General features: G+C 53.0%; 2 protein-coding genes across 5 annotated transcripts in view; one reads left to right on the top strand and one right to left on the bottom strand.

The window, feature by feature from the left end:
- Window positions 1–4,856, bottom strand: part of SBF2 (SET binding factor 2) — a 232,491-nt gene extending 227,635 nt beyond the window's left edge. For all 4 annotated transcript variants that reach the window (XM_015286380.4, XM_015286382.4, NM_001012895.4 and 1 more), the window contains exon 1: window positions 4,660–4,856. In XM_015286380.4, the coding sequence (XP_015141866.1) occupies window positions 4,660–4,714 (55 nt within the window). In that variant the 5' untranslated portion in view covers window positions 4,715–4,856. The remainder of the gene's footprint in view (window positions 1–4,659) is intronic.
- Window positions 4,857–10,536: 5,680 nt separating this feature from the next.
- Window positions 10,537–13,193, top strand: ADM (adrenomedullin). Its single transcript, XM_015286460.4, has 4 exons — window positions 10,537–10,649; window positions 11,207–11,317; window positions 11,592–11,711; window positions 12,172–13,193. Exons 2-4 carry the CDS (start codon window positions 11,220–11,222, stop codon window positions 12,446–12,448), a joined length of 495 nt encoding a protein of 164 aa, XP_015141946.1. The 5' UTR covers window positions 10,537–10,649; window positions 11,207–11,219; the 3' UTR covers window positions 12,449–13,193.
- The last annotated feature ends 1,371 nt before the right edge of the window (window positions 13,194–14,564 follow it).

Below are 14,564 nucleotides of genomic sequence, written 5' to 3'. Positions count from 1 at the left end.
TCATACCCAACTACAGTAACCTCCTACCAACACAAAGACACATACATATTTGCATTCCAACTCAGTTCCAATAGCACACTTGATGCTTTCCTGAAGTACAGTTACAATAATTTGTGTGCCCCAGAATGGAAGAACCTAGTTTTTAGGGTCCTTTTTCACTCAGAGATTGGCATGTTCAGATCAAGATTGCACTTGAACCAAATTAAGTCCCAACACAGGTAAGAAAGCCACTGATGTCCCTATTTTTCTACTTTTTCTATTTTACAAAGACTGCATAACAAGACCCCAAGAAATCACCCACTCCTTAAATACGTGCTAGCCCACGAGAACGCCCAACTGTGAATATACAATACCCCCCAAAATCTTACCATATTAGTATGAAAGGAATATTCCTTCACAGGGAAAATTCGCCTACAGGAAAAAAAAGTCACCAAATGTGATGACTCTGTTCAGGAATTTATCTCACTCTATCAGTAACCACTTGTCTACTTTCAAAATCCACTAAGATAGGAGACTACGCAACACAAGAAACGTTTCCCTGAAAAGTTGATAAAAATTATAACAGGAACAACCACAACAGAGCCTACACATTATATCAGCATTTATCAGTTATGACAACAGTCAAATAAAACTGCTATGCTTTTACAAGCCTCACACCTTCTGTCGTACACACTACAACTACGTACAGCAAGGACAAAAAGCAGCAGGCTCTCTTCCTACAGCGGCCAAGTCTCATAGAAAACATTTTCTCCCCCTCTCTCAGGATTTCACAGTTAACTGCTGAGTACACAACAGCTTCCTATATCAAAACCATTACGGGTGTGCAGGCAGAATAAACAAATTCAGTATTTAGTTCCCTCTTCTCTAACCTTACCTTCCAGTTCCTGAGCAAAGAAGATAAAACATTGGCTCTTCTACCTTTTTCATGTAGCACCGTATGTAAACTCAAGTGATAAGGTTATGAGTATGGTTTTTACCAGCAAAAACAGAACCAAACAAAACAGAAAGGCATTTTCTCATGCCCTCCTGTGATCTCTGCAAACATCTGTATTCTTCCTAAATCCCATCCACGTTCTGTTATGCAAACAAATTAATTGGGAATATCTGGTGAAACACATCAAACACACTTCAAACTCCATGCAACAAGAAAAGGGATATACGATCATATCTCCCAGATTTTGCTTTGCTTTTAATCCAGAGCTGACATTTTCTAGCACGTCTCTTCCCTTCAAAAACCCTTCAGTATCAAGTTACATAATAGCTTTATATTGTGCAGATACGTTGGAGACAAATGTCCTTATCTACCTTAGCAAAGGTCCAGGTGAATGCAAAATAAACACGGTAAAGAGATCAACCTCAGTGCATCACTGAAATCCCTCACATCACCACTGTTAAAAATCAGCAGGAAAGATTTATTAAATCCAGTTTCTCCAACTCCGTAAGGACACTGAACACAGAGCTGCAATAGGAGCTACTGCCATCACAATTCTTCACAGTGGTTCAAAATGCGTTCTTACAACACACAGCAGCAATTGGCTTATCTTCATGGTGAAAGATACAAAGTATTTTTTAAATGGGAACACTGTCAACTGCTTCTGAAATAAATAAAAAACCCAGGTGAATTAGATCACCTTTCCTGGAAAAGATTTTTCCTTAACTTTCTGTGTGCCTGGAAGTCTACTGACTATTGGGTGGTAGATGGCAAAGCTCATTCCGCACTCAGGCTGAACCTCTGTGCATCTTGACAGACCTGAATAAACCACCTGACCTGCTCTGAGGCAACCGCTGCTTCTTCCAAAGTGAGGAACCTGAGGCACCCGACCATCAGTTTTGTGCTCATGGTTCTAGGACAATTCAAGTTGATGGAAATTCAGGCTGACCTACACTCCTCCTTTATGCTGATCCTGCACTCCTTGATACCCTGGTGAGCCAACTTGGTTAAAAAAAATTAAATAGAAGAATAACCCAGAGGCAATGGGAAAAAAAACAGGCAAAATATTCAGCAAAATGGCTCTTTTTGATAGGTCAGCATCCTAGAGCATGTCATCAAAAGGTCCAGCAGTGTTAACACAAATAAAGGTAAGATTTAACACAACAGGGATGGCAACACTAGGACTGTAGTAATAACAATTGACATGGATGCAAAGGATAATAGAAATGAACTTGAGAATGTTTGAGACGTGGATCTTCACAGGATGCTCCTTTCAGTTTATCTGAAGAAAGAAGTAGTTCTTTTATTGTTTTGGATAAGAATTGCTAACATCAAAGTTTTCCTACAATAGGAAAACAGAAACCTGCTCCTAAACTGCACAAGATATTAAATAGGTATAGTGAACGTTTTTGAATAAAGCTAGATAATCTATGCAAGAAAGCAGTACTCCTTAGATGCATTTTCAGTACACTGTAGATACTGGCAGATGTAAATAAGTCTGTTTAATCCATGTGAAGTTGGGACAAATGATGGCTGCTATAGAACGACAGACAGCAGAGGAAGGAGAGCTTTTTTTGGCCTAACAGTTGTTAATATAAACATCCTTCATTATTAACTTCAAGTGCATATTATCCAAACTGCTGCTGCCATACAGGTCGAGGAAGAGAGAAGGATTTTTGTTTGCTTGCTTACACAGACATTCCTGAGATTATCCCTGAAAAACAGTATAAAATGTAATTATACTCAACATTCAAATCAAATGTATTTAAACCAGGCCAGAACACTGCAGAAGATAGGAGGGGAGGAAAGAAAACAAAAACAAAACTTCAGAGCTTCATAGGTAATAAGTCTAGAATCCTTGAAATGTTTCCCTCTGCTCTCTCATGAACAAGGAAGCATAAACACATCAAGTAAACCATGCATTCACGAGAAAAAAGAAAGGTCAGTACTCCATGTGTTATGGGACTGCATGTGGGGGTAAAGGAATTTGGAAAACAATGCATGCCTGGTCTCCAATAGAATGCTGTTTCTTCAAACATTTTTAGTACAAAGCATTCAAGTAACAAGAAGTAATCCAAATAATGAAGTCTAAACAGTTATTTTCTAAGCATGAACTTCTAAAATTAAGATTCTGGAGTTATGTTTGGATGTGTACGACTTCATACAAAGGAGCAATTCTAATAAACTTAATGAAACCATTTATGCACAGGAAGCTAAACACATGCTTAAATGCTACAGATGAAAACATTTTACCATCATAAAGCTTCCCAGTGTAATCTGCAACTTTATGTCACACAGTGGCTCCATCAGATCAGTCAGAGTCTTTAGGAAGGCAGCTTGCTTTGTCTCCAACTTACAAACTCCCTTGGATTTTTTGGTTGGTTGTTTTGACTTGGGCTCTCTATTGCTGCAGGGGAGAATGCTGCAAAATGCTCCCAACAGGAGAGAGCAGAGCGTCTTTTTTAACAAAGCATCCTCCATACCAAACCTTTCATGATTTTGCCTCCACAGTTCAGACAAGTTTATTTCCAAAGGGAGCAGAGGGGGAACCACGTCACAATTGAGGGGAGAATAATGCTGGTACGGTACAGTCCGGGAGAACCTCGGTGGAATTTTGTGAGCTACTGTATCTTTAAAGACAATTATCACACTTTCTCTTGATGTTATCTTTTAGGAAAGATAAAGAGATCTTACTCTAATAATTGATTACCCACTCCTTCACAATGAACCAACGCAGACTCCGGGCAGCCGCTACTTCAGAGAATCACTCAGAGTAACAAACTGGTGCTGTTTGATGCACAGCCAGGTAAAATAAAGGACATTCAACCCTTTAAAGTACTGCTTTATTGACGCTGTACACTCAAAGGATCTCTTGAAGCACCCAGCACACAGATGTACCAGCTGACAATCACATCATTTGCAAATCTGTTTCTATACCCAACCTGAGGCGTCGAAATGCGATGTTATCGTAACACAAACTTACACAACAGAAACTTCTCTTTACCCACAGAACGATAACAGACAGCACCACTTTCCTTTCATCAAAGCAGATAAAAACCACAACGATTTTCTAAGAACAGCACCCGTTCCTAAAGAGCGCACCGAATGCCACAGCACTTCCCGAGGTTAGCGACGGCCTTTCTCAATTACTGATAAGCCGCACGCCCCGGTAACACGTGGCGAAAACCCGGCCGGCCCGCAACGTCCCTCGGAGGCGGCGTGTGCACGCGTGGTAGCGCTCAGCACAAAGCAGGCCGGGGAGCAGCGGCACTTAGGGCCGCTGCCCTGCAGGGAGGCGGGACGGGCCACAGCCTGGCGCTCGGGACGGGGGCCGCAGCTCCGCGTGGGCAGCTCGCACGTTCCCCGCTATCCCGAGGGAACCCCCGCCGCTGTCGGGGCGAGGCCGCGAGGCGCGCCCCAGCGCGGGGCTCGGCCAGGTGGGCAGCGCCGCGGCCGCCTTCCCGCCGGCAGAAGCCCGGCCCGGGGAACGGCCCCTCCGCTCTCCCGGGCCGCTCCGCCCCGCGAAGGGGCGCCGACCCCTCCCGCGCCCCCTCGGCCCGAAGAGCCCCCGCGGGGCGAGGCCGCCCCCTCCGGCGGCGCGGTGAGCGCGGAGTCTCCTCCTCCCGCGGCCCGACCGGAGGCGGGAGGGGGCCGGGACCGGGCAGGAGCGAGGGGAGGGGGGAAGAGGCCAGGCGCCGCGGAGCGGCCCCGCGCGCAGCCACACCTACCTGTCTTCTCGTGGTCATAGCCCACCACGATGAAGTAGTCGGCCAGCCTGGCCATGGCTGCGAGGGGCGCGCCTCGGGCCTCACCACCCCTGCTGCGGCGGCGGATCCCGGGAGGCTCAGCATCCTCCGCCGCGCGCCCGCCGCAGAAGAAGCGGCACCACCTCAGCCATGTTGGAGGCGCGGCGCTCCGTGCGCCTGCGCGCCGCCGAGCCGCTGCGCCGTGACCCCGCCGGGCTGGGCGTGGGCTGCGGGCGGCACGCGGCTACGGCCCCGCGCTGCCCCGGGCCGGGCGAGGGGCTCCCGCTGCCCGCCTCAGGGCTCCCGCTGCCCGCGCTGCCGCGTCGCCGCGAAACGAGGCGCCTCGCGCCCGGCCCTCCTGCCCGCGGCGGGCTTTGTCCCCTCGGCGCGGCTCGAGCGCTCCGCCCGGCGAGGCGCCCGACCCCGGGCACGGGGCTGCACCGCGTCCTCCTCAGCCCCTGGCGGGCCGGGCTCGTGGCGCGGCGGTGCCCCCGAGCGCTGCCCAAAACCCAGCGGATGAGCGGAGCGGAGCGGAGCGGTTCGCCTCCCGGCGCCAGTCCCGCACTGCCGCTCCCGAGGGGACCTTTCCTGAGAGGAGCCGCGGGCGGGGTCGTCGCACCGCATCTCCCGCGCGGGGATAAACCCGGCGGCGAGCGCTGCCCCGGGGATGCGGGCTCGCGTTTCCAGGTTTCCTGTTTACGTCCTGCCCGGGATGCGCGGAACATGGCGCTGCCGGCGGGCCGCCGAACGGCCCCAGCGGTACGGCGCGGCTCACGGGCGGTGCCCGCCGGGCGCCTGTCAGGCAGCCGAGGACCGGGGCAGGATTTCGGCCACGGCCGTCCCTCGCTGTGACCCCTCCGCTGCCCGCACCGGCCGCCGGGCGGGGGCAAAGCGAGCCCCGAGCAGGCTCTCACGCCGCGCCCCGCCGCTGCCCGGCCTCCAGCCCGCACTGCCTGCCTGCCTGCCGTGCGTAGCGGTGCGTCGAGCGCTCGGCAGATACCGTACTTCTATTTATAACGCGCAGACGAGGCTGGCACCGTTTGGACTCTTTACTCTCGAAAGCCGGGCCGGCCGCCTTGTCTCAGAGATGCGGCTGATAAACGGGTGTCTGTCAGCAGTAACTGGCGGAGAGCCTGCCAAAACGATACGATAAGGTCCCACGTACGTCCTGCTTGACAGAACTGAGAGAACAAACAACACGAAGGGCATCGGTTCCACTACAGCGAGGAGCCGCGGCAGCTGTGGTGCACGTGGAAACGCAGCAAGTTCATGGAGTTTGCTCCTGGCTGTCCACAATCCCACAGGATCCAGCAAACAGTCACTAGCAGTGTCATAGAGACGTTTCTGTTTGTTTCAAGCATGTAATAAGTACTCACACCTCCTACGTAGCCAAGACACCACAGCAATGCAATGCCTTGCTGCTAACCCAGACACAAATTGGTCAGGAAGCCTTGAGAATCATCGGTGTTTTTGCTTGTACCTCTTCAGAGAAGGGCTGCAGTCCTGGAGAACTCAGCTTCACAGTTTAATGTTGTTGAGTCAGATGCCACGTAGAAAGATTTACACCTAATAAAAGTGCCTGATGAGTAAATAGGGAGTAAATACGAAACAAAACACAGAATATGTAATGAAAACAATGAAAATATTTTTTGAGATGCATGCGATGGAGTCGGTCAATTCCTGAATTAGATAGAAGCTGAGGGATTCCCTTTCTTGAGTTACACACTGACTTCTTGGATCATGATCCTGAAGTAGTGACTGAATGTCCCAGAGCTGCTTTCAAAACATTGAGGCTTTTTTTGAAGTAGCAAAAAAGGATGGCAAATCTTAATGAAGCCACGCATTGCCCATGAAGTGGGACAAGGATAAGGCTCAGTACCGTGGGGGTGGATGCTGCAGCTGCTCAACAGCATGAAGCAGCAGCTTAGGGTAATGTTGTACATAGCTAAACCTGGAGGGACAGTTCAGAGACACTAAGAAATGTAATTTGGAGCTCAAACAGGGCCTTAGGGTTATCGTATCTGCACCCATAGAAGAGGTCAATATGTAATAACAAATCTCAGTACTTAAGCCTCACTTCTGTTTTAAGCCAGCCTCTGGCAGGAGAATATCACCTAACACTTTTCCCAGAGGACTAATAAATACTAAATCAAGAAGTGTTGCTTGCCAAGTCCCCAGTACTACTAGCACCCACTGGACAGTCTTGCTCTTTATTCCACCTTGACCAATACAGCCCAAGTTTGGTCATGCTGTAAAGCATGTCCCAAGAAGAGGCACGTCTTAGGTACTGGTGACAGGAAGGGCACTGTTCTTCCGGGCCTAAGCACAGCTGTTTGGCTGTGTACCTGCCTGGACTCCAATAGGATTCAGTCATCCGTAGCTTACTTCCTTAACTTCCCTTTGGTAGAGAGCAATCTAATACTCTTATAGGACAAATGAGGAAGTGAAACAGACATTGTTTGCTCGCCTAAAGTCTAACGCAAAGCAAACTGAACTTTTATCCAAACCACTAAAAACAAAATTCCCTGTATTCCAGCAGAGTAGCCTGCCTCCTACCAGGCTACGAATGGGCTCCCAGAGTGGCTTCTGTGGGTAGACACCAAGGCCTAGGTCCCAGGAAGGACCCAGTTAGCAGCTGCCTTATTTATCCTGGGGGAGGAACTGCGAAGCAGTAGCCCCCAGGAAACAGAAAGTGCACAAGTGACAATGTTGCACCAAAAAGATGTGAAGGTTCACAGTACCTTGTACAGTCAACTCCTTCAGGAAATACAAAGGTCACATTCAGCCTGCAGTCCCTTCATCCAGTGTCATCCAACAGTTTTGTGGCACCTCTTGCCGGAACAGGAAAGCAGCCACGACCCTGAGCAGCTTTCCCCTGTCAATATGCATCCCACTCTCATTTAGCAGGCTTCGTTTGCTGTTGGCTCAAACCTATCAGACATAAGGCTCACCAAAAGCATCACGTCTCCAGTCTGACTACTGGAGATGGAATTGTCCCTTGGCACAGATAAAGCTGACTAAGGTGCCCTAAGGTGCAGTATCAGCAAGGCCTTTTTGTGTGTGGAACTGGACTGGTTTTTACACCCTTCATAGGATGCCATTCTTCTGTTAGTATCATCTTTGTGCTCATCTCATACAGCCTGAGGTACAATCAAGTACAGTCATACTCATTGCATATGAATTCAGTAAAGTTTGAATCAACCTCAGCTGAAACGTACAAAAGCACTCCCGTTGGCTTCAAGTAACATTTTTTTTTTCTTCTATAATCAGCAGAGAGTATTTGTCTCAAACCGATTCCCAGCTGATGCCCACAGATTTCAGACCTTTCCTTTTGGAACAAAATACAGCATGAACAAAACGCTGTACAAAAGAGCGACCGATCTTCAAAACCTGCTTAGAGAAGCAGCTCCATGCTGTGAAGTCTGTACATACAGCAACACTGAGAGGGTGAATGACGTGCCCAAGCTAATCAGTAAACAAGCCTAAGAGCCGGGTGTCTCTCCAGGCCAGCTTCTCCACGAGGCGGCACCTGGAGGAGAGCCGACCCTTCTGAGAAGAGCCCGGTCCTGCTGAACTGTGTGCCATCGCCTCCGAATAGTATTTTGCAAAAAAAATATCCGCACGGACCGTTCTGTGCGAGCTTTTTTTGTAATGTAAATAACTATTTTGAAAGTTATTTTTACAAAGCAGACCCCGCTGCTACCTCGCAGCACAAATGCGGTGCTTACTGCTCGTTTTCAAACCGCGTATTACTGCAAGGGCTTAGGAAGGACAAAACGAGCATCCGAACGGAGGACGTGGTTTGCCTTAGCTCTGAAGCCGGCTGTACCTGCCGAAGCTCTCGCACAAATCTCACCGGCAAAAAAACCGCCTCTTGTCTGATCATTCTGTGCCGACGTTTGCCACCGCGAGAGGCTGAATGAGCTGACTTTGTGTCACTACAATGGTATTGTAATCAGCATGGCACTCACACGTGACTTGGATTACTGGTATTCCTAAACCAAGTAGCATTCTTTCAGCACTGTTTGCCTAAGAGTATACAAAATGCAATTCCCTTTTGGCCAAGGACTTTAATGAGGGATTTTCCAGCGTTTGGGGAAGTGTGTGGCTTTTTACTGGAACAGGAGATTTAAATTGAATCTAAGCAATGCCCGTGACACGAAATCCTGCCTTATCTTCACAAGAGTTAGATTCAGTTTCGAATTCTGCCGGTCGGGGACACGTTTGTACTCTGGAGCCGAGCCGCCTTACGAGCTCCCTAAGAGCAGCCACCGCGATGTGTCACGACGCGCGGCTCCGCCGGCGTCACCGTCCTTTTCTCGAGCACCTATTTTCCCCCGTTCCTCCCCCGGAGGAAGGAGCCCAGCCTCTCGTTCGGTGCACTTCTGCTTCGCAGCACGGCCCGCGGGGCAGGCAGCGCGACGGCGGCTCGGCGGGGACGGGGCAAAGCCCGAGGCCGTCCGGCTCTCGCCGCTCGCGTTGCCCGCCGGGCAGGTGCGCCGAGGCGGCGGCTCCGGGCTCGCCCAGCGGGCGGCTCGGGGCCACGGGGGTCGGGGCGTCCCGGCGGGGCTGCGAGGAGAGCGGCGCAGCGAGGGGAGAGCAGCTGCCCCGCACGGGCAGGGGAGGCGGCACCTCGACCGTGTTCGGGAAAGGTTCCGTCACCCCCTCGCGCATACCTGTCCGGGGCGTAGCACGGACCGCGGCTATCTAGAAAGGCAGAGTCGAGAGGGCAGCCTCACCCGACCTCTGAAACGCTTCGCTCCCGGCGAGATGCGAGCGAAACGTCCGGCGCGCGCCAGCCGGCCCCCCGCCCGAGGCGCTCTCCGGGGCTCGGCCGGCGTCGGGGCGCAGCCGCCGGGGGCATTTCCCTCGGAGCGCTGAGCCGCAACGCGGCGACGGGGGGGAGGAAGCGGCACGGCTGGCGCAGGCGGCAGCACCCCTCCGTGGGCACGGCTCCGCGCGGACGGAGCAAGGTGCAAAGGTGATAAAGGCCGAGGGAAAAAAAGGTTTGAGCGCTGCTCAGCCAGGAGGGTGCCGCTAGAGACCCCGAGCCTGCAAATATTTGCATCCCGGTTTAGCTGTGTAGCGGTGAAGGGGAGGTCGCGTCTACAGAGGTCCGCGGACCGAGGACCCAAACGCCCTCGCACCCGTGCCGCCCCCCCGGGCTTGCGCCAAAGCGAGCCGCTCCCTTCGGAACGAGGAGCAGAAGGGCTCCCTCGTCCCCCACGTTCCAAAGCCTTTCGGTCTGCTATTAATCTGAATTGGCCAAGTACATAAGTACATTTTATTAGATGAAAAATGCACCCAGGTTGAGTCATAAATATTTACGACGCCGGATTTGTCACCTCCGTACTTGTGTAAAGAAAGCTGACATTCACTGCAGTCGCTCGGTGTAACTCGCGTTGTCCAAATATGGATTGCCGAAGCCTTGCTATCTGATGGATGTGGAAGGACCTTGACACGGTCCGGCTCCGGTCCCTCACCCCTTCCCCCCGGCCGGAGTTAACGCGCCCGCAATGAGGACCTGCACGGACGTGCAGGCGGCGTTCTGCAGCGGCACTTGGAGGCACCGTCCCGGTCAATCAGAGCGGGGGGCTTATCAGTCGTGCAAGGTATGCCACGGCTCCGAACCCGCATCTGAAAGCTGGCGTTATCAGCAAAATACCCACGGGGGCGTTGGAGACGATTTCCAACAGTCCTCTTATTTTTACCCTCGGATGAGTCGCCCCCAGCCCATGGCGAAATGCCGGGGGGGTGGGGAGGGGGTGAGTGTCAAAGCGGAGTCTCCCGGGCGGGCACGCCGAGGTCCTCCCACTTCCCCCCCGGCGCTCTATAAAAGGGCGCGGAGCAGCGCAGCCCGGCAGTGGTTACTTCACGCACACAAAGAAGGAGTTCTCGCTCCTCGGGAAACTGTGCCACTTCGGATCGCTACTACGAGAGCATTTGGCTCAGTGGATTATCCTCACTGCCAGGTAAGCACCTTTTTCTTAAGAGGAAAAAAAAAAAAAAAAGAGGGAGGTGGAGAAGAAGTGAAAATCTCCAGAAGTGGGCTGTGTGGAAGTTGGAAGTCGCGCTGCAGAGCCCTGCACTGGCTCTTGGCGACAGCAGCAGCCCACAGCGTGAGATCCGCAGCTCTGCGTGCGGGGGGAGATGAGAGGCGGGGGTACCTCCCGGCGGCGCGGCACTTGTCGGAGCTGCGGAGCGGTGCGCCCGAGGCAGCCCCTGGTCTCGTGCGCTCGCTTGGTCCCGATGCGAGCCGCTGGGGGTACTCTGGCCGTCCTGCTGGTACTCGGCCGCCACTGCAAGCGCAGCTTTCGGCAAACGTGTGTTTTGAAGGCTAAGTTATTTACTCTGCGCTAAGTTGCTGAGCAAATACTCGCTTTGGGTTCAGAGCGCACGCGAAACTCCCGGCAGCCTGGGGGCTCTCCTGAGGGAGGAAGCGCTCTAGAGCCACTGGGGGAGGAAAAAAAAAGGACAGATGTGACTTGTAGCAGCAAGCATGCTTATCATTCTCTTCTCGTTCCACCAGGAGTTCAGCCAGAATGAAACTGGTTCACGTAGCGCTACTCTGTCTCGGCTCCGCGACCTTCTTCGGGGTGGATGCTGCGAGGGTGGACGTAGCCACAGAGTTCAAACGAAAGTGAGTATGGTACCGCAACCCCCCGCCCGCCCCCAGCTTACGAGCCCCGCGCCGGGTCCGGCAGCCACCAGAGGAAGGGAATCGTGCCCCGCGGGAATGGCACGGATCCTAAAAGGCCCCGTACGCTTTCGGAAAACAACCCCCCGCCCCTCCCCCCCCCACAGATGTCAAAATCTCGGCGCTGGCAGATTATCACCCCTCGAATGTATTTGGTTTGGCTGCTGCAAGCAGGCTTGCGCTAACAGGCTGTCCCTTTCCCTTGCGCTCCTCGCAGATGGACGAGCTGGGTACTGAGCCGGGCCAAGCGGGACGTGAGGCCGCTGGGAGCGGCCGCCGACGTGCAGGCGCTCGTACGGACCCAGGACGTGAAGGATCCCCGCGTCTCGCAACCCAGGTAACTTCCAGCCCCGCCGCGCTCGGGACGGTGCAAAAGCGTCCGGATCCGCGGAGCCGGGGCTCCCTCACGCCGCGCGTCCCCGAGCCCCGCGGACGGGTCCCGCAGGAGCTGCGCAGCTCTGGGAGCCGCCTCCCACCTCCCTTTCCCCGCGCCCCGAGCTGGCGGGAGATAGCAGCGCGTTTACTGCGAAACTCAAATATAAATAGTAACTCGAGCCCTGGCTCTGCAGATAAAGTAACAGCCCTCCAGCGGCTCGGCCTCTCCCTCTCGGCAGCGGGCTCAGCTCCGCTCCGCGCCCCTCTCCCGCCGCCCGGCGGAGGGCAGAGCCGGGGCCGCGCCGTCGGGGCGGGCCCTCCTCCGGCCGGGGGCTCTCCTCGCTCCCCGCCCCGCGCCCGTGGGCTTCACTCCTTTCCGGCCCCACCGTCTCACGCCCCGTCTCTCTCTTCCTCCCTCGCAGCGGCCGGGAGGATGCTCACAACCGCGTCAAGCGCTACCGCCAGAGCGTTAACAGCTTCCCCCACCTCCCGACCTTCCGCATGGGGTGCCGCTTCGGGACGTGCACGGTGCAGAAGCTGGCCCATCAGCTCTACCAGCTGACCGACAAAGTGAAAGACGGCGCCGCCCCCGTCAACAAGATCAGCCCGCAGGGCTACGGCCGCCGCCGGCGCTCCCTGCCCGACAGTTTCCTCCGGATCGTGCGGGCGGAGCCCCGCGCCCCCGTCCTCGGAGTTTGAGGGCCCGCCGAGGTCGCCTCGGACGGACGGACTGAGACCGAGCCGGGAGACCCCGCGGCCCGCTCGGCACGGACCCCGCGGACAGACGGACGGCGCGGGGAAGCTGTGAAGGCCGCGGCCGCGGAGCCGCCCCCCGCCCCGGGCGAGGCGCCGCCGGAGGCGCCGATCCCCGCTCCGGGCCCGCCGCTGCAGCCGTGGCCGAGCCTCCGTCGCCGGCGGAGCCGCCCGGCCCCTCCGCCCCGGGAGAGCCGCTCAGGGGAGCCCCGCGGCCGGCTGCGGTGCGCGGTCCGCCCTCGGCGCGGAGACGTGGCGCACACCTGCTCTACCCTCTGCGGTCCGCGCAGCCGGCAGGGAATCGGACACTGAGCAGTCCCTGCGGGGACTGCGATATACTTGAACAGAGAGGAAAAGTGCAATCGTACGTGGATTTCGTTAATTATAAGTGCGGTGTGCGTGGATCATGAGATACGTATCGGTATTTAAGATTGTTCTGTGTCGTGTTCTGTTTATATCTTTTTTTGGGAAATACATTTTATTTTTATACGTTTTATATATATATATATTGCATATGGGCATTTTAAAACATTGTATCCCCTCTATTTTTCATATCGTGAATGTCAAACGTTGTTAAACTCTTCTTCCATACCTTTTTTATCTTGCATTCCAGACTGGTGAAAGATGTAGAGAATGTATCAGCTGTTCTCCATGGGTAATATGTGAAATAAAGTAAACACCATTACATAAACCACTTCTGTTGTTTTTAGTGGGGGCAGAGGGTCAGATAGAAGGCTTCTTACTTTCTTCAGCCCTGTCCTTACTAACCTAGCACGGCCGTTCCGCGGTAGCTTAAACCCCTCGGTTAGAGGCTTCGTTAGCCTTATCTCATTAGAGCGAGTAGATTGACGAGCAGGCGTGCATCTTAAATCCTGGGGCAGAGCTGCTCAGAAGGCACCAAGGCCTTCTCTTACCCACACGTTCCAGGCAGGGCTGAGACGTGTCACGGCTTGGATTGATCACGCAAGTTTATTTTCTGCCCTAATTAATCAGGGAAACAACTACACACTTCAGCATTGCACAACAAAGTAACAGATTTATTGAGGGAGCGCGTTCCAAAAATGGTCATAGCAGCCTCCAAGGTTATTTATGTTGAAGGATTTCCTGGGCCACAGTTCAGGTTAAAGTTAAATGGTGACCGGTTCAGTGTGGGCAGAACATCTTGGATGAAAGCTTAGCATTAGGGATTTTGTTGTTTTGTTCTTTTTTTGTTCCCTCCAAATTCCAACCACAGACCAGAAAACAAATGGGAAACTAAAACTGCGCCAACAGCACCATCTATTGGTGGCCGCGCTGCGCTGCAACAAAACAACGCCCGCAGAACGAAACAAGTGCATTTGAGTAACGGCTTGGATCAAACGTAGCGTCTCCCTCATCGTACGCTATCTCTGCAGGCAGTGCGCACAGAAGAGGCAGGGCACAGCAGCACTTAACACAGCCAGAAGAAGTTAAGGGGCTGTATTCTTTTCACCTCGTGCTAAACGCCTAAGGAACGCTTTGTTTCTGAGAAAAAAAAATCAGAAGAAGGAGCAGTCACACATTTCCAGGAAAACAGCTGCAAAAAACCAAAAACCTGGGGTAGGAATTCAGTCAGCCAGATGACTGGCATACACATCCAGCTTTTTTCCTCCCAAAGGTTAGAAACTCTGCTCAGAATTGCTTGTTTGAACACTACTTTCCTAAACGTTTTCAACCTTGGAATCTTGAGAGGTGTGATTTCTATTTCAAATATTCATGCCTTTCATTCTTTTTCTTTCTTTTTCTTTTTAAAATCATTTTCCCTTGTTTTGTTTTTAAAGGCATATGTCGACAGTCACCAGTTTTAATCACCATCTGCTTGATAACAGCTGGAAAATAGTTTGCATCTCTGTTGCTGCTGGCCTTTCAGATCCAGATGTTGTAAGATGTAGAAACAGGATGAGTAAGAACTGGAAGACAGAGCAGAAGTGCAGAGTGACATGTATCACACTTCCAAATATCACCTGTTTAGCTGGCAAGAGATGACAGCAAGCACATGGTCTTCGGTGTTGACTGTAGCTGCCAGTTGAGAAACAGGCAAGTG

This window comes from Gallus gallus, chromosome 5, assembly GCF_016699485.2.
Source record: "Gallus gallus isolate bGalGal1 chromosome 5, bGalGal1.mat.broiler.GRCg7b, whole genome shotgun sequence".
NCBI classification, from domain to species: domain Eukaryota; kingdom Metazoa; phylum Chordata; class Aves; order Galliformes; family Phasianidae; genus Gallus; species Gallus gallus.
The sequence above is the reverse complement of the archived record's forward strand: the minus strand, read 5'-3'. Positions and strand labels throughout refer to the sequence as shown.